Source organism: Centropristis striata, chromosome 7, assembly GCF_030273125.1.
Source record: "Centropristis striata isolate RG_2023a ecotype Rhode Island chromosome 7, C.striata_1.0, whole genome shotgun sequence".
Classification (NCBI taxonomy): Eukaryota; Metazoa; Chordata; class Actinopteri; order Perciformes; family Serranidae; genus Centropristis; species Centropristis striata.
This window is the reverse complement of record NC_081523.1, coordinates 4,780,460-4,803,895: the sequence shown is the minus strand read 5'-3', so window position 1 is coordinate 4,803,895 and position 23,436 is coordinate 4,780,460. Positions and strand designations below refer to the sequence as shown.

General features: G+C 36.4%; 1 protein-coding gene across 2 annotated transcripts in view; it reads right to left on the bottom strand.

The window, feature by feature from the left end:
• Positions 1 to 664: 664 nt before the first annotated feature.
• Positions 665 to 23,436, bottom strand: part of mapk1 (mitogen-activated protein kinase 1) — a 44,153-nt gene continuing 21,381 nt past the window's right edge. Inside the window, exons 2-9 of one of the 2 annotated variants that reach the window (XM_059338159.1) lie at positions 16,088 to 16,270; positions 14,421 to 14,610; positions 12,762 to 12,878; positions 11,737 to 11,851; positions 9,895 to 10,026; positions 8,037 to 8,146; positions 7,057 to 7,185; positions 665 to 4,441 (exon numbers count right to left, since the gene is read on the bottom strand). In XM_059338159.1, coding sequence (XP_059194142.1) covers positions 7,069 to 7,185; positions 8,037 to 8,146; positions 9,895 to 10,026; positions 11,737 to 11,851; positions 12,762 to 12,878; positions 14,421 to 14,610; positions 16,088 to 16,270 — 964 coding nt within the window. In that variant the 3' untranslated portion in view covers positions 665 to 4,441; positions 7,057 to 7,068. Of the gene's footprint in view, positions 4,442 to 5,253; positions 5,521 to 7,056; positions 7,186 to 8,036; positions 8,147 to 9,894; positions 10,027 to 11,736; positions 11,852 to 12,761; positions 12,879 to 14,420; positions 14,611 to 16,087; positions 16,271 to 23,436 lie in introns of those variants that run through there. The other variant, XM_059338160.1, reaches the window with a different exon arrangement.

Below are 23,436 nucleotides of genomic sequence, written 5' to 3'. Positions count from 1 at the left end.
TGGAAAGAACTGGGTAAATTTTCATTAATTGGAAGGAAAATAGAGATTTTTAAGTCGAGTTAAATGTGTTAAGATTAAAAGTGGTTGTTGATTTCTCAGAGGGATTTTCTGCACCATTTAAACTCAAGTTTATACCTAAATGTATTATTTAATTATTGGAAACTTTATCCATTACTTATTTATTTTACCAAAATTGCACTTTCATGTTCATCTGCACTGCTGTTCGCGGTCTAAAATACTCTCTTATTTTAGCAATTAATGAGAATTAATTCATTGAAAGTGCACAACAGCCAAAAATTCTGATAAATGATTAATTTTATAACTCATTTATTAAAAAGATAAAACACTTAACATTTACTGGTTACAGTGTACTGTTATCTTTGTTTTTTCATGTAACTGTTAACTTGAGGATCTCCAGGTTTTGGACTATTTGTGCGATTAAAAAAAAGTTCATCTGGGAATTTGTGACGGGCATTTTCATCATTGTCTGACTTTTCTTTTAGACTAAATTGACAGATTAAACAATGACGACAACAACTGTTTATTGGAGTTCTCTTGAATCTGTAATTTTATTAAAAGTTTGGATAATTTGATTCAACTTCTGATTTAAACATGTTTTCTTAACTGATGAAGATGAAAGGATTGTTGGTTTAATGGCCAGTCAACAACAAAGAAAGGCTCCATGGTATTAAGTGAGACCATATATTTATTCTTGTACTGTACCACACTAAAGTTAAATAATCGCAGGTAATTGCTGATTATGTTTATTAATTTTGATAACTGAAATTTGCCTTCAGTCAGAGTTCTTTCCAGAAAACTTTCCCAGAAATATACATTTACATGCCTGTTAAATAAAGCATTGTTTTCTAGCTTTTTCTTGCTTTGCAGATTAATCTGAATTAGTTTTACGTCTGAATAACGTGAGATTTTGCAGTTAAACTTCCCGCCTGGCTGCAGTGATGACATCACTGGTGGGTGTGGTCAGAGTTGCAGCACAATGACCGATTATGGCTTGAGTGTGTTTCTGCAGAGCGTTAACCTCTCGTACACCGCGTCCTAAAAGGAGGCATCTTAAACATCTCTGAACCTCATTTGTATGTAAACAAACCATCAGCTGATCAGCCTGGAGACAGAACCACTGAAGAGATGGGTGATTAGCCTACAAATTGTACTTTTTTAAGAGAAAATAAAAGCTTTTATATTGTGATTTTTACTAGAAATGACACAGAAAGTACATTATTCAGGTCTCTGGTGTTCCCCCTCAGACAGTTGACACCTTATTTATGTTATTGTCGTGAAATAAAGAGGAATCTTAGAGACAACTCTTAATTTCCGCTTTCTAAATTAGCATTTAGCATCCATTTAGGACATTTCAAAAGTGCAATCAAGCTGATTTTGATGCTGACGCTGGCTCCGTTAGGACTCGGTGTTTGACTCTACTCAGTTTCAGTCTGACGTTATTTATCCAGAACAAAAGAAATAAACAAAGTGTGTTTCTTTGGCTCGGCCTGCTGTGATTTAACTCGACCAGAGCAGCTCTTCCCCTGAAGAAAAACGTTTGTCTTTGTGACATGAACGCAGATGTAGAATAGGAAAAGTTTGTTCACTAATCTTCCGTCAGAAACCTAAAAAAAATAAATCAGGAGCTCGCCCAATACTTCTGTCACAGGCCACATATGTCGTCGTCGTCGTTTAGAAAAGAATGAAAAGTCACCTGAAGCAGCGCAATCGTTCTGTCGTACTTTATATTTAAATCTCTAATTCCTTACTTTAAGTGCCAGCAGAGAAAGATTCTTGAAGAATCCTTTTCAGGTAGATTTTTTTGACTTCTTTAAGATGCTTTAGTGTCGTAAATAATACTTCTTTGTTTCATTCGTTAGGTCGCTCACACGTCACCAAAATGAGCTTTTCTTTTTGTCGTTTTGAAGCTGCAGAACTGCCAGCGAACAACCATGAAAGTGAATATATTTGAGGCCCGACTTGTAAACAAACGCTGCAGTGCTACTCGAGTGAAATGAGGCGGAGGGTTGATGACGCCTCGCTGCTTCTAGGCTTGTTGGTTTTGTTTCCCCCGCCTAAAAGTTTCCACATATATATATAATCGTTAACCCTCTATGGTACACATTATGATCCCAGTTGGTAAGAAAATGTTTTGGGTGTTTTTTTGTCTTAAAATAGACCAAGTAAACATAATCAAGAGATATTTTCAAAAAATATTATTTATTTAGTCGTTTTTAGGGTTCGTTGCCATACGACAACACTATACGATAGTAGAAAGTAATGAAAACAAGAGTTTTGTTTAAAATTGTATTAACATTTATTTTAAAACTCATGTTATAGTCTGAACAATCCCCAGTAGCCTGAATGCATGCATGAGATGCATCTCATCTGAAAGTAAAAACAATTTAAAAATACAATTTTCATTATTTAATTCAAATTTTTGTGCCATATCATGAGTAATTGGTTGACTATTGGTATAATTAGAATCCCACCTCTCTTTTAATTCATTGCATCATAGCTGGGGATGTATTGTCTTTATGTAGAAGGCTTAAAATGGGTTTGTTGCCATATGGCAACGTCATACCATAGAGGGTTAAAGTCTTAATTCCTTTCGCTTGAAATAAAATCTTCAAATTCAACAGTCTTTAATCAGCAGTCACTGACAAGAACTGAAAACGTGGTCTTGACTTCTGCTGCTTTTTTTTTTTCTTCTTTTTAAAGTTGCACTGACAACTTATCGGCGTGAAAATGTGCAATTTAAAGCATTTTTTTTTTCAATTTTATTTTACAACGGACGAAATGGAAAAACCTGATTTGTTAAGTTTGAGTTGTTTCAACTGCCTGGATCCCATTTCTCAGTTTGAGGGAACAACAATGTGTTGCCGTTTCTGTGTAATTAATATAAATACAGATATATGGTTATTCTCCTATTTTGCAACCACAACAAGACGTCTCAGCATGCAAGATGGGAGTTTGGCTAAAAAATGAAATAAAATAAAAAAATGAGGAGACTGACATAAGAAAAAAAAAAAAAAAAAAAACAGACAAAGAAAATGCTGAAGCAAAAGAAAGAAAGAGGACAAAAAGCACCATGTGATTGGGAAGTGTGATATACCACAAAAGGTAGAAGAGAAAGAGCCGGGGCGCTCTCTCTGCAGATCTGCCCGGCTGGTGTGGCACTTAACATCGTCGTCTTTGTATACAGAGCTTATAACAGTCATGCAAAGGGCACAGTATTATTCTAACAAGGCGAGAGAGAGATTAACAGACACTGAAGAAGAAGAAGAAGAAGAAGAAAACACAAACACAAACAAAAAGAAAAAGGAGGCACGACAACGTTTCCTCCAGACGAAAACAAGTTCTGTGTGATGAACTGATTTCTTGTCCTGACGCAGTAAATTTTACCCCCCGATGTGAAAAATATCATACTGTACATACAGACTTGTATGAAATAAACAGACTTTTCCTTTAGGTTTCTCACGGCTAAGGCAGAAATTGATGGTGAAATCCCTCCATGCACAACCCTTTTTACATTTTACTGAAGCCGATGAGAAAAATGAGACATTTTTTAGGTTGAAATAAAAAGGAAAAAAAAAAAAAAAAGGTTATAAACTCATTTGATTCACCTTCAATCATCACTCTTTCCATTAACATATCTTAAGACTCTTTGGGCTATATATATATATATATATATATTTATATGTATATATTTGCATTCGGGCCGTCTGTGTGTGTGTGTGTGTTAAGGATTAAAATAGGTCTTTGTTAAAATATAGATCCTCATCAACACCAAGTGATGGCTTTAGGCCCGCAAAGTCTGTGGCTGATTATGTGATTTCATTGCATAAATCAGTTGATTTAATTCAGGTTTTTCTTCCTTCGATAAGAGAAAAAAGATCAAGGTATCCCTAGTAACAGTGCGACAAAGGTTAGAAAATTCAAAAGACCCTTTTTTTTCATGATGGATGATTCTTATAAGTAATCTACCGTTGTTTGTTTGTTTGTTTGCAGGCAGAGTTATAACCACGACAGACGTCTGCACCAGAAAACACAACAGCTAGTCTATCACGGTCATTCAGCTGGACAGAAAAGGTCTTGAGTAGGAATAGCCAGAGCCAAAAACGCCTTTGAGACACACAAAAAAATTGTTTATCTTGGCTTAAAACACAAAATCACCCCCCCAAACTGTAAGCTGTGATGTTGAAGAGAGAGAGAGAGAGAGAGAGAAAGAAAGAGACAAGAGAATGATTGATTGATTGATTGATTGATTGATTCCTGACGCCATTCCTGAGCAAAGTGGACTTGACGAGTGAGACCCAAGGAATCCAGGTGATGTGGAGAACAGGAGAGGAAAATAAAAACCCAAAAAAACCAAAATCACAGCAACAGTGTGGAGGCGAGGAGGAGCAGTGGCAACGCAGGAGCCAGTCCACACAATCATCTGGAGGGAGAAGAGACAGGACCGTGTGATGAGCTGCAGCTTTTATCTCTTTGGTTCAAGTCAGAATTAGCTGCACAGAGTGGAAATCAATGTGTGTGATGGTGATTTGACTCCAAGCTAATTGTTCAAATAGTCAGTTGCAGATTTAAACCATTTAACTCTATGAAGTTTTGGGCTATTTAGTCCATTTTTTAATCCTTTCCATCGTGCCTGTATACAACACTTGTTTAAACAACATGTTTAAATGCCATGTTGGTATATTTTTTTCACCTAGATGACCTGATAATAATTGATTTTTTATTCTGACTTACTGGATCAACATTTTGAACCAAAAAGAAACAAAGAAAAACCAACATAAATGTGATCTTGTAATTGTGTGTGATACAGCCAACTCTGGTTTTTATTCTAGTGGGACTCTATTTTATTTGTGTCTTGTGTGTTTAGCTTAACAATTTTGGTCATTTTGTGTCTTTTGTTGTGTCTTTTTTAGTTATTTTGTGTCTTTGTAAGTCATTTTGTGTCTTTTTTTAGTATTTTGTGTCTTTTTTTGTGTCTTTTTTTAGCATTTTGTGTCTTTTTTTAAGTCATTTTGTTTCTTTTTTTAAGTCATTTTGTTTCTTTCTGTGTCTTTTTTTGGTAATTTTGGGTCTTTTATTTTTTTTAGTAATTTTGTGTCTTTTCTGCTTTGTTTTTACGACTCCAGAGGGTTAAAGTGAGCAAATAATTGTCAGATCATATGTGAAGAAAAAACAGATACCAAATATGGGTAAAGTAAACATTTTCTATGTGGTACATGAAAATCAAAAGTTTTCAAAAACGCCCAAAAATAGGCTCAGACTCCAGAGGGTTAATGGGGGGAGAAATGCATTATGACAGCACTAGGATTACATCAATTACTCCAGCTGCAAACTGTAAAAGATTAGGTTAAAGATGCATTAAGAGCAGTAACAGATAGTGAGAGAGGAGAGTTGAGATGTGATGTCAGTGCAGAGAGCAGCTTTGTGCTTTCTGCTGCTCTAATTTAGGAGTTTGTCACACTCCTGTTCCTGCTCACTGGACTCATGTTACGCAGCGAAATGCTGCAGAGAGGAAACACACTAATTACATACGCTGACACAAAGCGGGTAATGGGCTATAATATGTTGCACTGATAGTTATTATCAGGACAAGAGGGCTGTCAGGGAGCAGCTGGTGGTTCACAGAGATCACTTCTCTCTTATTTCTCTTTTATATTCCACCTTTTTCAGTAGTACATTTTGTTTAATTGATTGTTAAATGTCTTTATTCTCACATTAAAAAGGATGAAAAGTTCACATTCAACATTAACAATGTGTTGTGCACACCAAGGTTATACCAGTTTTGGATTTTTCATTAGTTTTAGTTTTAATTTCGTTGTGATTTTTATTTTTTTCCAAATTCAGTTAGTTTTAATTAGTTTTTAGAGTTAGTTTGCTAGTTTTAGTTTAGTTTTTATTTTTTGAAAATGCTTAGTTTTACAAAGGAATTCAACCTGAAATAAAATCTTACCTTCTTGGGCAATTCTCCTTATCATGGATGTTATTTACATTATTACAACAGATCATTATATCCATTTTCCTTTCATACTTTATGAAGAAAAATAGTTGTGTTATTACATCAAGTTTACACACATGTAGTGATACAAAAAGTGATTCACTAAATTAACAATTTGAGTACATGTGTAACTATGTTTGTCTTATTTTTAAGGTTCTTTAAGGTACTTTAAAAGAGTTGTTAGAACCACCAGATTACATTGGAAAATCACATATTTTAACATCCGAGACTAATTAGAGAGTGGAAAAACACCAATTTAACAAAAAAAAGATAGTTAATATACTGTGTCTTTTTGTCAGATTTTAAATTGGTGACAACATATAAACACCTTCTAATGAACAACATGGGTCAAAAATGTCCGTGTGCATTAGAAGTGTAGTGATTAAAAAAAGGGGTTTTATTCAAAAAGTAAGAAATTAAAACAAAAAATTAGGATGTATGATGATCAAAAACAAGTTATTTGAGGAAAACCTGGAATACTGAATGATGAAATTAATTTATTGCAAAGATATAGAATATAAAAACTTAGTCGGGTCACTTTAGACCATGTTGTGCATCAAAGGGTTAAAAACACAGGACTGTTCTGAGTTTTGCTTTGGCTGCAAACAGAAAGCAATGAAGCTGAATTATAGTTGATGTGGTGGTGAAGTTCCCGTTTAGATGGATGGTTTTTATCCTCGTGAAGAACCTCTTCTTCAAACTCTCAAACTCTCAAAATTGAAATCTATATTAAAGTGTTCTGTGAGAGGACTTTGTTCAGCTCTTAAGTGTCGAGTTGTTAAATTTAACACAAATGAATCAGTACTTTTTGGAGCTGTAAAGCCATTCACTCCCACTTTTAGAGTTTGAAGTAGTTTTCCTGATGGACTCTCAACTCGACTGCGTTTTAAAAGCAGAGGCGGAGACGAGGATCACCCTCGAAAAAGTTGCTTGTTTCAAGACTTATGAGGTAATATTGATGTGTGCCTGAACTTCTCATTGCTCTCATGAGTTTTAGTTGGTGTTCAGGGTATAAACCAGGCTGCAGGTTAGTGTGGACTCACCTGTGTGTGATGTTAGGACCTAAAGGCCGTCTGGAAACGTGCAGTTTCTTCAAAGATGAGCTCCTTCAGTGTCTCTTTGGGTAGGTCATCCAGCTCCATGTCGAACTTGAATGGAGCCTCTGCAACAGGCTGCACAGAGAAGAAATTTGGATTTTATGATTTTTTTTAATGATTTTGTGTGTAAACATGCATAGTTTATTTTGTGTGGGCAGTGCATTATATTTATTTTTATTTTATTCAATTTTTTTTCTATTTTATCCTATTGTATTTTATCGTTTAATTGGCCCACGGGCCAATTGTGGCCCTCGTGACGATATTTTGTGGCCCTCACCTTGATATGAAAGTTTAATGTGGGTTTTATATGAATGGCACTTTACTGTGTTGTGTGTGGAAGGTCCCTTTAATTACTTTTTAAATTACTAATTTTGTGTCTTTTTTTAAATAATTGTATGTGTTTTTTAATAATTTTGTGTCTTTTTTGGTAATTATATGTCTTTTTTTGGTCATTTTGTTTCTTTTTTAAATAATTTTGTGTCTTTTTTGGTAATTCGGTGCATTTTTTGGTCATTTTGTGTCTTCTTTTGCAATTTGTGCCTTTTTGGACATTTTGTGTCTTTTTTTTAAGTAATTTTGTGTTTTTTCAGTCATTTTGTGTCTTTTTTTTGGTAATTCTGTGTCTTTTTTTGGTCATTTTGAAACTGCCTCCAGGTAAGTCATTTGAGTTTGACACCCCTGATCTATTGTGTTTATCTTTTTGTGCAGCACTATGAAAACCCTGTGTTTGCTATAAACGTGCTAAATAAATTGAAAAAAGGGGATTGGAATGGAAATGTTGGTGTAAATGTACAGAGGAGACTTCAGGTTTTAATCCTACTGAGCAACTGATTGAAGAATAGAGGAACATAACAGATGCACATACTTATCCAGATAGGCAGAGATAGCACAAACTGAAATCTAACATCCCAAGATGAGCGTCTCACCTCATCTGTGGGGTCGTAATACTGCTCCAGGTAAGGGTGCGCCAGGGCCTCCTCCACCTCGATCCTCTTGTGAGGGTTAAAGGTCAACATCTTGTCCAACAGGTCGAGAGCTGCAGCACAGAAAAGGACGACATGATTCAACAGGATTCTGATCAACAATGAGCGTCCCTGACCACTAGAGGGCACCATCACACCCTACAAACTGATTCATTTAAAACTATGAGAAACACTTTTATTTCTACTTTTACACATTTTATTAGGCATTCCTGAGCTGTCTGGGAGTGATTTGTTGATCTGCTGCAGTTAATCAAGACAGTTTTGTTCCCTGAAATCACAATGGAAGCATGCAAACAAATCTTAAAACAGAAAATAATCGGTTCTCTTCTGATGTCCAGCAACCGTTAAAAGTTAAAACCTCTTAATCCAGACAGCCCCCACAGGTAGAGGCTACGCATGAGGTACTTATAAAAGAAAATTCCATATTAAATAATCAATTAAACTCACTCACACACAGAGCTGCAATGGAAACAATGCGCTGCAAACTGTGTCTTTCGGTTTAATTCAAGGAATTCGTTTTTAAGGATTCTAGAAAAGGAAAATCAATGTCCAAAAAAACCCAAACAAATACGTGAATAGTTAAATATTCGGGTCTTTTCATGTCGTTTTTTTGATTGAAGGATTGTGCAGCAGGCTGTTTTTGATTGTCAAAAGCTCTTAATCTTTCATCAGTATATGAAAAAAAACACCCTAAAAAATTCTAACAAAAGGTTTCTCAGCTGTTTCTTGTAGTATTAGATGTCCTTAATAACATACTAAAAGTTTACCAAAATCTGAACTCTAGAAAGGTTTTTCATTTTCAAGATGACAGGAAGCACCAACACTAGACAAAGACATATGAGAAAGGAGAAATGTGTAATTAGTGAAGGGAAACTGTAAAGTGTCTGTGGTGAAGGTGCTCATACAGGAAGTCTCACTGGAACTGATCACATCTTTGAGGTTGTAAATGTAATAAATAATATGAGTGAAGCTAATAAAGTTCAATTAAATTTATGCATGTTATTCATTTTTGCAAAATATATGTACCGTATATGACCTTTATTAATGAGTTGGAAATTATGTAAATAGATGGTCAAAATGAACACATCTATTAGATCGAATAATCATCTAGTGATATTCTCAATAGCTTTAAATGATTCTTTGACCCAGAAAATGTAGATTTTGACACCAACATTGACCTTCTGAGTGGCTTGGAAGATATAATGGTTCTCATAGATTTTATATGGCTGCCATCTCCGATCCACCATCTTGATGAAGTGGCTCCCATCAAAAATTGAAACTTCTGGTGATGGAGAGCATGTGGAAAAAATGTGGCGATTTTGTCCGGCGTGTCCCCTTTATTTAGCTCCGCCTCCTGACTAAAAGGAGTAATGGTCATTTTAAAGACCAGGAGGTTTTGAAAATGGGGCTTTTCTTGGAGTCAAAAATGGGTAAACTTTTAGTATATTTGTAAGTACATCTGATACTACTGTAAACCACTGAGAAACCTTTTGTTCAGTAGTATCTTACCTCGCAAATGAGGAACACCATTTTGGACAGATTACCACAGATTTTACCACACATCCCACCCCAGAAATGACCACTTTAGTTTCTCTTCACTGCTGTGGCGGTGGGTAAGTGTCTTGTCCCTTTGCCACCTTTACCTTTTGTGTGCCTTATAAAATGATATTCTGTTCATGAATTATCTCAGGAAATTGTTTGATGGTGGCAACTCTCCATTCTCTGCAGTACAACCTCTCAAAGATGAACAATAATCAAAGAAATTCAGCGGTAAACACAAAGAGTTTGTGCTGGTTCTCACCTTTGGGATCAGCGTTGGGGAAGAGGCGGTTCCACGGCACTTTGCAGCGCAGAGGCAGCGACAAAAGATAGTTCCTGGCCTTAATGTTGATGATGCAGTTGAGATCCTCCTGAGAGGGAGAACCCAGGATCCCTGCAGGACAAAGAGGAGATTATAGAGAATAATTACACAAGTGCACCACTCTAAATTTAACACACAGTCTACTTTTTTTCCCAGTAAGTTTTTTAAGTAAGTAACAGTCTGAGGGCACAACAAAGTGACAGATGGGAGAAGCAATATGTGGTCTAGCAGCAACACACAAGAAGTACAACTTTATAAATGAATATTAACAGCTACAGCCTCTGTGGACTGGCACCAGGAAGCTGTTGCTACTGACGGAAAGTGTGAAAGTTTATTTCAAGTCCAAAGTTGTCAAATCCTTTCTGCATTTTGTAACAAAAGGACATTTGTCTCAACTTAAAAGGGAAAAATTAGTTACTGACATTTGCTACAACCACCATGATATATTTATTGTAAATATACATATAATCAAGATAAATATATGCACAATATGCAGTATATGGGTCAGTGACAAATAAGGGTTGGCAAGATGTCAAATGGTGTAACCACAAATTAAACATAAATATATATATTTATATAAACTTTTTCCACCTACAGTGTATTTAAGCGGACTTATACGTTTAATTACTTCATTTTAAAAAACATATTTCTGAGTATTCCTACATTTCGTCAATATTGAGCATAACATATTCTTAAAACAACCATTTTTTTCTAAAGTTCAGACAAAATATGTAAAATGTGTTATATACCATAATGTTGCAATGTAAACATGGATTGTATTTTTTTTTCTCATTTAAGTTCACATTTATTTTCCTGTAAATAATCAGATCTTTATGAAAAAAAAGACTGGTTACACCAACTGACACTGCGTTAGATCACGTCACTGACCCATATACTCTTCATTTTACATATGAAATTTGTTGTGTTTAACCACATAAGAGGTAAATATCTTAACCGCTTCCACTGCAGCAAACATGGTTCTAATGTTAGTGATTCAGAATATAATAATTCTAATAAAATATTGTGTCTGCTGTTTATAAAGGGTTTGTGCAGCTTTTTAAGAGTACATTTTTTCAAGCAATTTCAAGGCAACTAAACCAAAGATTTCCATACTCAGAGCTCTTTATCATCACAATTAAATTGTTACTATAAATGGATCTTTGAATTTAAATGCATGTTTTGTCTGTTGCGAGACGTCAGTAGGCAACAAACAAATGTGCCAAGGAGATAGTTTCATTTTATATATATATATATATATATATATATACACAAGATTTTTGGTTTACATGAATGACTGTGTCCATGAAACACCAGAATATGTTAAAAGTCAAGCATTTCTTAAGGATTATATTCCAATTTAAGCATATTCCTAAACTTAAAAAACTTTAACATTACTACCTTAAGACCTTGTGGGAACCATGTTTATACAATAATTGGTTTCAAAGTGTACTGAAATCGACCTCCAGCTTTTCCAAATCTTTCCTACAAAAACATATTCACTTGAGAACACAAGTTTATGCAAATAATAGCAAGTTTTATAATTCGACCGTTTAAGTGTCTTTAAACTTTTTTAAGATTCATGTTATCCTGCTAAGAAATGTGTCCCCCCTGCTGCTCCTCCTCCACTTTTTCAGAGAGGAAGAGGTCAAATAAGCACAGAATTTTCTTTTTTAATTTGCCATAAACAAAGAAAAAGACATTGGGCAGTTGTTGATTGGTTAAATGACAATATTACAAGACCACATTGATCCTAAAAACATTGTAAATAAAAAGAATAATTACCCAAAATGTGGTTAAGCTGATCCAAGTAGTGCTTCCCGGGAAAGATTGGCCTGTTGGACAACATCTCAGCCAGGATGCAGCCCACTGACCAGATGTCTATGGACTTGGTATAGCCCTGAGATTTAAAGAGAACAAACAGACAGTCATGACTACAGCACATTTAAAATCAAGATAATATCACCTGGTGGACTATTTCATGCACAGTATTAACCCTGTGGAGTCTCCAAAAGCTCCAAATAATCCAGACTTGTTGACTCCATCCAGACTAGAAAACAAAGCAGCGTGGAGCCCTACTGTAAATTTACCTCTAAAGTTCTGGCTGTAAACTCCATGAGGCCAGTTTCAGTTTGATGATGATATACCAAGTAAAACTGGAGACAAGCTCAAATAGATTTAGCATAAAATGATAGAACTGGATGGAACCCTCTTATATGTTAGATTTGACACCTTTGTTCACATTTGCAACATTTACATTATTTATTGAGCATGATAGTGTTTTGAAAGTAAAAAAAAGATGCAAAATCACATTTTATGTTGGACTAAAGGACTAAAAAAGACACAAAATGACCAAAAGACACAAAATGACAAAAAAAAAAGACACAAAATGACCAAAAAGAAAGACACAAAATGACTAATAAAAGATACAAAATGGCTAAAATAGACACAAAATGACCAAAAAACACAAAAAAGACACAAAATGACTTACAAAAATGGACAAAATAGCCCCAGACTCCATAGAGTTAACACAGCATAAATGTGTATTGTAATAAGTCTGGAGGATTAAAGGCCAATTCTCCAACCTCTGCATGTTTCACAAGCTAAATTAAAGGTTTGAAAAAACAACACAGATCATTTAAGGTAAAAAATAAATAAATAAAAATTAAAACTGCATGACTGAGGTTTTAACCACAAACAGAGAACACATTTCCACATGTCCTAGCAAAACAAACAAAGAAATGAAAGAAACCCTGCTAACAAATTTCGCTAATCCATTGAATAATTTACCTGTCAGCGTGGACACTCACCTTGGAGTTGAGCATGATCTCAGGTGCTCGGTACCAACGAGTGGCTACATACTCTGTTAGGAAACCGGTGTGATCGTGGTCGGGGTCGGCCACGCGGGCCAAACCAAAATCACAGATCTGCAGAAAGACAATGAAAGACATGCAAGATCTAAATAAACTGGATGTCATTTTACTGAAGGGTTAAAACATCAACAGGTTGGATAACATGTTCTGAGCCTTTAGAGCAATCGTTTGCATGGCTGCTTTGTACTCTTCAGGGGGACATATTGTCTTTATCGAGGTATCAGTGCTCAGTGTTTCTCTGCCAGCATTTTAGACTCTAAAATTAGAACCTAAAAATAATAAAACGTAGGCCCAAAAAGCAGATTCTGTTATGTTTGGCATGTAAATCATCCACCAATATTAAATAAGAAACAAAAGATTAAGAAGGATTATCAGTGACTGAACATAAGCCTCTAAATCACCCCAATGTAATTTCTACTAACACCAGCCCCCTTCAGACTGCTGTTTAAAGCTGTGATATTCACGCCTCTCACTTGAGTCTGACAGTAATCGAATCATGTTCAGCCAAAAGCAGAACAACTTTGCTTAAGTCTGTAGAATCTCTACGGCGACGACGGCAGGTCTTCAACCATTATTGTTTTGAATGCACTCGCTGCTGCCGTCGCTTATTCTACATCTACTGCTGCTGCTCTGTTACACGCCACGACAGTCTCCTCCCACTTCGTTCCATAATGCTGGACTGCAATTTGAATGGACATCAATATTACGCCATTGCAGAATCAGAATGAATATGGGTGTTTCCATTACAGTCCCAATACCCGGAATGAGGCGGGTCTCACTCACCGAAACGCCCCTAATTTGAATATGAGCCATTCTTTGTTCTTTGTTGCTATATTTAGCGACTTTTCAGACCCCCTTAGCGACAATTTTTTTTTTTTTTTTTTTTAAAAAGAGACTGGCGACAAATCCAGCAACTTTTTCTGGTATTACAGGAGACTCGTTCTCTTAACGAGCCGTGGGGGCCGGCAGCTCGTTAAGAGGACTAAGAACGAGTCAAAGCGGCACAGTCCTCCTGCAGCAGTCTTTCCCAGCTGCAGTCACAGAGCCGGAGGGGATGTTAACCCCTTAGTGTCCAGTCTGCTAACAGGCCAACAGTTAGCTCTGTATCAGTTCAGTGTGTATGTGCTGCTGCTGCAGGAGGTGATCTCTGTACAAGCACCGGACACTCTGTGCACAGTTAGCGATGCCGGTTAATTCATGATCACGATTTATGTTTAGCGGAGATGCTGTGCATAATTAGCCATGCTGCTTTGTTCATAAACAGCTGCTGCTGTTGTGCACAGTTAGCGACGGCGGCCACAGTTGCATCTCTCGTGTTTAATCCGTCGCATATGTGATCACGGTCGAAACTGTTGCTAAGCGATTAAGCTACGATCAAAAACCATACGTCACCTCCAGAGTCTCTTAATCCCTCTGGGGCCTTTATTTGTAATGGAGACACACTGAGTGAGCGGACATTAGAGAGGGCGTGGCCTGAGACTCTCCCAGCGGTCACTCTTCCCCCTAAAGGAAATCCGGCTAATGTCTTTAGGTGAAATGACGCCAGGCTTTTAATGGAACTTTTGCAGGAAATGCAATATGAAAAGGGGCTTCTACCTTGAGATCACAGGTGGTGTTGAGCAGAAGGTTGGAGGGCTTCAGGTCGCGGTGCAGGACGTTGGCAGAGTGGATGTACTTGAGCCCTCGAAGGATCTGGTAGAGGAAGTAGCAGATGTGGTCGTTGCTCAGGTGTTGAGTCTTCAGGAGCTTGTACAGGTCTGTCTCCATGAGATCCTGGACAATATATCTGCACAGGGTCCAGGTTAAAGAACTTCTACTTTTATATCGTGACGACACAATCTGTGTAAAGGCAGTTTAATATATCAAATAAATAACTTCTTGCCGTTTATATAAGTGAGTGTTTTATTCCCACCTGGACCACATTAAATCCGTCAGACCTCTAGGTAGCACATAAAGGCTGGGAAATCAACTGAAAAAGCAGCCGAAACAGACATTATGACTCTCTAACCGGACTCATTTCAAGCAGATCAATATGTTTGTATAGCAGCCTGTATGAAGGAATGAATTTATCAAAGTCCTAATCCATGATTTTCTGTTTCTTTTTTACTGCCAAGCCAAAGTCTCCAAACTACATTTAGGGTTTTACTGCCACACTCAAATTGGATTTTGAGAGCATTGCAAAGAAAATGAAAAACATTGCATCACTTAGCTCAGACAGTTATCCTCATTTTGTTGTTCCTGCAGGTCGACACCATGAAAAACAGTCAAACTGCTGACTTGATTTGGGCAACCACACAAAAAGGTGTCACTGTGGTTAAATGAGCTGCTGATCTTGTAGCTAAAATGCACTGAGCCGTATCAATATGACGATATATACCCTGCAACAGTGGAAAGTTTCCATCTGGAGAACTTTTTCTTGATTCTTGCAAACCCAGCTGCATGGCAAAGTAACGTGGTTTTGGCACACATGGAGCTGGAGAGTGAGGTCGTAAAATACACAGCAGGAAAAGGCTTAACCTTAAAACCTACAACACTTGAGATTATTGTTCTCAGGAACCTTAAAACTTGTGTTGAGTGATATGAAGCAGTTGTTTTTGTTTGTATGGAAGTTCCAAATAAAATTAATATTATGGTATACTTCTTTTAAACAATTTTAATGTGATATATACCATTGCTGTGATATAAATTTATATGCATCATTATAGTATATTTTGGTCATATTGCCCAACCCTAATAACTAGGAGACAATAAGCTAATTATTGTGGAGGATATATGTTTTATGAAGGCTTTAATGTTTTTATTTGGGTGAATCCTCATCTGATCCGGCACAGCCGTTTCTTTTAAGTGAGACAAAGTGTAGAAATACACACACTGTGTTATGAAACTAACTATTCACTCCACCAGTTTGTTGCTGTTGCTGCTGAGCTACAGTGAAGAGCATCTCTGCCAAATATATGGTGACAGGTGGCTATTATGTAATAAATACAACTGAAAAGCTCTACAAATGCTGTAGTGTAAGACTGACTCCAACAGTAACACAAAGAAATCATTTTAAATGTTTGAAGTATATTAGAATAAAAGCACAAACATATTTGAAAAAATACAAATATTTTAACAGCAAGCAACAACAGCAACTTCAAATGTAAGGAAATGATCAATAATGACATAAAGAATCAAACTGAAGCCCATCAATTAAACTGCAGTCACATTAAATACATTAGAACTGAGATCTAAAATCATGAGAAGTGTCAGTAAAAAGATACACGTCCTTCATCTGGTCGATGGTCGGTGTGCGGATGATGTCGTTGATGCCGATGATGTTCTCATGTTTGAAGCGCAGAAGGATTTTGATCTCTCTCAGGGTGCGTTGGCAGTACGTCTGGTGCTCAAAAGGGCTGATCTTCTTAATGGCCACACGGATCTTGTTGTCCCGGTCATAGGCAGAGCTGCATTAATGCAAAACAAACACCAACAATTAGACACCATGTTTGGGCACAAAAAGTTAAACAAGACACAGTCAGTAGAGCATCATAAAAACACACCCATTTCCCCATTTAATCTTGCATCTCCAACTTTTAACTGGAAATGCGTGCGAGTTGCAACTGGCAATATTGTGGTTAGCAAAAATTAACCCATACTCTCACACAGACACACACACACAGACACAGACACACACAGACACAGACAGAGACACAGACACAGATACACAGACACAGACACACATACACAGCTGGTAGACTGTGAGCTGAAACTACGGAGCATGCTGCAGAAAAATGTTGCAGAAGCAGAATTGAGCATTTTAGTCCCAAAGTAGAGATGGGCTAGTCTGGCTATGTAAACATCAGTCGTTGTCTTGCTCGATGCTTCCTCGAATTTCTGTCACTCTACATATGTCATCTGGTATAACTGATACGATTGGCTAAGAGCTACGTACAGACATTCGTAGCGCCCAATAAACGGCTCTGGGCGATTGTAAACCACGCCTCCAAAACGGAAAAATGAATAGGTGGTCTCCAGACTATATCTCATTTGTGATATAGTCTGGCGTTAGCCAGGCTACCAAATCAAATCAAATCAAATCAAAATGACTTTATATATATATATATATATATATATATATATATATATATATTGTATGATAAGTGGATATTGTTAAAATCATGACAAGCCTACTACGTCCAGTTGTATTTTGCAGTATGCAAGCGAGGATGCTTTTCAGGCTATTCTGACCCACAATCCTTTGTGCAGCATGAAATAGCATATACATAATCAAGAGGGTGAGGGTTAAAGGCATTATATATATGCATACTTCATACACCAGTACATAGTTTGTAAGAACAGCTGAAGTACATACGAAAAGTGAAAAGAAAAAATATGCTATTGAGTTCCAACATCCTGTTCTTTACATTTTCTACAGACTCTGTGCAGCTGAAGCCCATCTTACTCATACTCACAATCCTTGCTATAGGAAAAGCAATGGCACTGGTATCGCTTTAATGTGTGCCAATAATACCGCTTTCCATACGGTTGGGATACCACATGGAGCTGTGCCTTAAGAAATGCTTTAAGCGTGCAGCAGTAACAGCCCAAGTCAGTAAAAAAAAAAAAGATACAGCAAAACTTACTAAGCAACATTACTTGGAGGTTTGCTGATTTGTACAAACTGCAGTAAACACCATTATAGAAGATTTTGGTTATATTGCCTAACACTAATAAACAGGAGACAAAAAGCTAATTATTGTGGAGGATATATACTGTCTCATGAAGGCTTTATTGTTTTTATTTGGGTGAATGCTCATCTGATCCGGCACAGCCGTTTCTTTTAGGTAAGACAAAGTGTAGAAGTACACACACTGTTATGAAACAGACATTAACTATTCACTCCACCAGTTTGCTATTGTTGCTGCTTGGTTACAGTGAAGAGACGATTATAGAAGTTTTTGGTCATATTGCCTAACCCGTATGGAAAGTGGTATTAGGCCCAAGTCCATAAAAAAAAAAGAGATACAGCAAAAGTTACTAAGCTGGATTACTTGTTGGAGGTTTGCTGATTCGTTGAAACTGCAGTAAACTCCTGTAGCTCTTTTTAAATGCTCCACTGACATAAAGAAACAGAAAAATAAAATCATATCTTGCTGTGCAGGCCAAGTTTTAATTAACAGCAGCCGTCAGAAGCCAACGTCGGTGACAAATGCTGCTTCCTTCCTGTGGTTTGCAAGTGGAAAGCCTTTAAGAAGAAGTAGTAAAAAGGAGGAAATGTTTGCTTTAGCGATATCTTAATACAGCAAGTACACCTCTGATACAGTGTGGAGCAGAAAACAATGAGGCTGCTGCAGTATCTGTTAGATAAAAGTAAGAACAGGAATGTAGGAGTGGAACAGAACTCCCCACCACAGAACATTTTACTCCACACAAGAGCTACTTAAAGTACTGATGCCTGGAAATTCAGCATGATGACACACATCTGAGTCGAGATAAAAGACCATCCCGGCTTTGTGAAGCTACCAAGCGGGTTCATAACACAACATCATGACACAGAGGATGCAGGGAAATTGCATTTTGATCAGGCCATGCTGCTGCTTGACACACCACAGTGTGTGCACCTAAAACTGTGCAACACCAGGCCGGAGGGAAGGAGGCAAAAGCTCACCACACTCTGGGTTCCCACGCCTTTTATGACTCTACCATCACACAACAGAGTGTGATGCAACACAAACTTTTAGATAAGACGATAATATGTGTCATACTTTGGACTGGAGCTTCAATAGCAATGTCTGTTTAAATGCAGCGGACACATGTAATGCTTTAAAGAGGTAAAAATAATTACAAATAACCAACAACTGTATATTGTTTTAAAGTTGTTAATTCAAATAAAAAATATACTTCACAGAGCTATAATCTGAATTCAGCACGAAATAACATCCAGTAGTGTTTTACTGGTCAATTAATCAATTAATCAAGTAAAAACTATGTAGAAAATGCAGTATTTATCTATAATCTTTAGCCTAAGAATTTAAATGAAATACTACTACAAATATCTGATTTGTCAGATTATGTCAATGTATTAAATTCTCAATACAAAAATAAAAGCATATAGTAGTCTGTTAGATTTATAGATATACATAAAGAATTGGGATAAGAGTTGGAGACAGCCAGTCAATAAAACCTTCTTATATTAACGGCTAGAATTTTATATCCTGAATAATGAATAATAATATACATTTCCCATTATCCGCTCCATATATATCATGCATCCCTACTTAATAGCATTTACATTTCACCAATATCACTCTCAATAATGCATGAGACAATTCATCTCATAGAGTGGGAATAAATGTAAGCAGGCAGCTCAGCTCAATTTTGCAATACGGCATTTAAAATTCACTAAAAACAAATTATGATATATCCAGGAAATGACAAAGCATGTTTGCATGCAAGCCAGATCCAGATAAGGGGGCAATAAGTTAATGCACACAGCTTAGAAGGTATGCGCTTTTGACATCACGCATACGTCACAACAGAGATGATTTATGAGAGTCAAAGGAAAGGTTTTTGTCATCATGCCAACATCAAACAAATCCTATATGTTGAGACTAAAAGAATATCTAGAACAAAAGGAGTCTACAGCAGTTAAATGCAGACAAAACTCAAACAGCAAACAGGAAAGAGGAGAAAACACATTGATGTAAATAAAACGATCCTTTTGCCTGCAGGCCTTGTTCATCATTTATGATTTAGGTTGCACCAACAAGTTAAAGCACGCTCAATTATGCCTTCTGTGTTTTGGGAGCATTTGATTTTTGTTTACTTTGCTTCCTTTTAATTTTTTTTCTGTTGTACTTCTGCGCTGAAACAGCTTTCTTGCAGCTGGTAGGTTCAGGTAGAGGTAGGGGTAGAGGTGTGTGTGTGTGTGTGTGTGTGTGTGTGTGCTTGTACTTCCCATATAGTGAGGACCAGAACACGTTTTTAACCAACATAGTGAGGGCATTTTTGCAAAGTGAGGACATTTCGGCCGGTCCTTACTTCTTTAAAGGCTTTTTTGAGATTTCAGACTTTGTTTTAAGGGTTCAGGTTACAATTAGGTTTATGTTTTAAAAACTATTATTAATTAACTAACTGAAACTGTAACGTGTCATTACAAAACTAACTAAAATGATAGTGAAAATGTCCTTCGTTTTTGTCTTTGTCATCTTTTTCATACATACTGAAGATGGATCAGACAAAGGAAATAAAGGCAAAATTTACTGTGACCTCTTTTAATCTCCCTACCAACAAATACCCCATTACAAAAAACTAAAAATAACATTAAACTAATAAAAACTGAAACTAAAACTAATGAAAAATTCAAAACTATCATAACCTTGGGAACTCACCTAGGGAATTCACTATTCCAATGAGGGCCCTCACAAAGATAGAAGTACAAGAATGAATGTATGTATATGTGTGTGTGTGTGTGTGTGTGTGTGTGTGTGTGTGTGTGTGTGTGTGTGTGTGTGTGTGTGTGTGTGTGTGTGTGTGTTTGGAGTTTGACAGTGATTATGAAGTTTTTGTAGAACAAAACCCTGTTGTCCAAACTAATGATTCCAAGCAAAAAGTGATGTAAAACTCAACAAAAGGAGTTAGTGTGTGAGTGGCTACACCCTGTAGAATAATTGTTCAATTCCAGTATCAAACCTCGGCCGTGCCTGTGGTGAGACACCTCCTCCACACCATTCCAGGTACAGACATGTCCACTGTTGTTGAATTTCTAGCTCTTTTCATTCGCTTAATTAGCTGTTTTAACTTCCCCCACACACACTCAGCCTGAGATATTTTGAATTCCCACACTGGGGTCTAAACCTGCGTCTTGTATGCCAACTTTAACTCTCAAAAGTATTATTCGAAATTGTTTGAAATAGAGCCAGATATTATCGGCTGATATTGGCCTATCAAAGGCATATCAGTTTTATTGTTTAATTTGTTTTGTTGTTTTATTTGGATCCCCTTTAGTTGCAGCACAACTGCAGCTAATCTTCCTGGGGTCCGACATATAATATACAGTACATAACACTTAAATTAAAACAACCTTAAAGAGTTAACAATGGGAATAGTGAAGCAAAAAGACAAAAATAAAATCAAGAATATAAAAGATAGCAAAGCTTAAAAAATCAGGATCTTTTATACATTCTAAATCGTTCTATTTTAGAATTTAATTCTACATCTTTATGTTTAATATCCATTTACTTAAGATAGATTTCCTACAGAGTTTAATACTTTACAGCTATATTCATTACGTAGTAGTTAATATACCTTACTAACATATTATTCTATATTTTTAATAGTAAATTAATAGTAATAATTTCCATATATATCCATTCAAGAGATGTTATTTCATCTTTACATTTAATATCCATTACTTAAAGCTAAATGTTCTATATAATTTAATACTATATAGCTGTATCGGTGTATACACTATCCAATATTTGTTGTTATCAAACCTTTTTTTACACAGTATCTAATGCAGAAAATGTTGCTTGGCGTGATTAGAAATGGTGTTCGCCATTACTTTTTTATTATTTTTTTCAAATAGTCAGTAATTGACTGAAACTTAACAGTAATGATGAAGTAGCTATTTATTTTATTCCTATTTATTCTTTATTTTTTTGTTATCATTTATAGAATTGGCTCACAATGTAATGCATTGTATACTGTACTGTATAACAATGTTAAACATTATTTAATTGTTTTTATGTCTTAGAGAGTATTTCTCTGGGTACATTTGCAGAGTGGTGAAAATCTGTGCACTATAAAAAAATAAAAAAAAGTCCATTGGCATCAGTCTCAAAAATCCCATATGGGTTGGGTTTTCGTTACTGGGAATAAAAAGATTAATTCTGAAAACAGTTGATGGATTAATTGAGAATAAAACTATTTGTTAGTTGGAGCTCTAGTTTAATTATGTACCAAGGTGAACAAAAATAAATCTCTGGTTCTCATAAATCATAAATCTCATATTGGTCAGGCTTTAGTCCTAAAATACTGGGAATAAAAAGTTGTCTGAATGTTGCATTCAAGTACCGTGACCAATCAACGCAACAGGATTTTAGTGTATTGGCAGAAATTCAGGCCACGTAATTTGAAGTCTGTCACAAAGAATGGCAATTTATATAATAGTCTGGTGTTGGTTACGAGAACTGGCTAGACATCTTCGCAGGAACTGACACACCAAAATCAAGTCCAAACTCATCACCTACTGCCAAGAAATGAAAATTACTGCTTCCAGCTTCCAAGATTTCCTGGGTTTCTAAGTCAAACTGTTACAAGCTTCGGCCAATTTGGAAAAACCGAGGTACAAACCAAAATTGCCCCATACAGCTGCAGCTTTGGGATAGCGAACGGAGAAAGCCATAAGTTCTTGAGCTTCATCATTTACATCAACAGCCAAGAGTGATTTTTATTTCTGCACATTACAAACAACAGAGATGACTGAAAAACACCCACATAGTACGACAAAATAAGAAAATGAGTTGCTATAGTGATGGGGGTGTAGGGACTGAAATGTAAACACAAGTGTGCCAGCCTTCTGCGAGGGAAATATGAGTGACCTTCCTTTCCACTTGTGTGAGAGGAATGTGTGTGTGTGTGTGTGTGTGTGTGTGTGTGTGTGTGTGTGGGAGGAAATAGCTCTCCATGTAACTGTTCTCCACCAGCAGATACTCTTGTGTTCAGAGAAGCAGGGAGCTTACAAGACGTATTCATCACAGCTTAAATACGAACCAGGACAGCGCCAGTTTGGCACAGATTTATCGTCAGATTGTTTTTAGAATAGTCAGTGGTATGCAGTGGCCCCGACCAATTTTTGACACACAATATTTTCTCACGCGTGATGTAAACTCACATGCAGAATGTCCTCACAGTACCATGTCCTCTCATAATGCATGACATCTAAATGAATTTAAAAAAATCCTGGATAATTTGGGAAGGTTAAAGATAAAATTTGTGTCTAATTAGACTTGAATATACAGGTTTGTGCAACAGTTGCATAAATGTTGATATTTAATTGCTGTAATTTAGTAACTAGCACCATGGAATGAATTCCCAATGGTGGCAGGTGGCACCGTTTAGGGGAGCCTCTGCCACCAGTATGAATGTGTATGTGACTAGAAAAGCGCTATATAAGTGCAGGTCCATTTACCATTTACCATGTTTATCACTTTTACCCTGTGAACCCCAATAGGCAGGTTTGATTCACATGTTTTGCCAAATTATACCATTTATCATAGCCGGAAACTGTAAAAACATATACATTGTCGGCTTTCCAACGGTACTTGAACGAATCATGTGTGACGAACGCTTCGGTCAGGAAAAGTAACCAAATCAAAGCCTAAAATAGTAATATTTCACCAATGTCTCATTTAAAATTTAGCCAAAAATAAAGCTTTTGTATTAACCTGGTGAAAGTGTTATAATGTGGGTCTACATTTATGTGAAAAACATTAATTTCTGCACTCTCAAAGCAACTGGGAGGCCATGCATGACTCGGCTGAGTCACGTAACAAAAATTCAGAGCATTAGACATATAAAAATTACAAAAATAAATCTCTGGTTCCTACTCCTTAAATGCAAAAGTTTG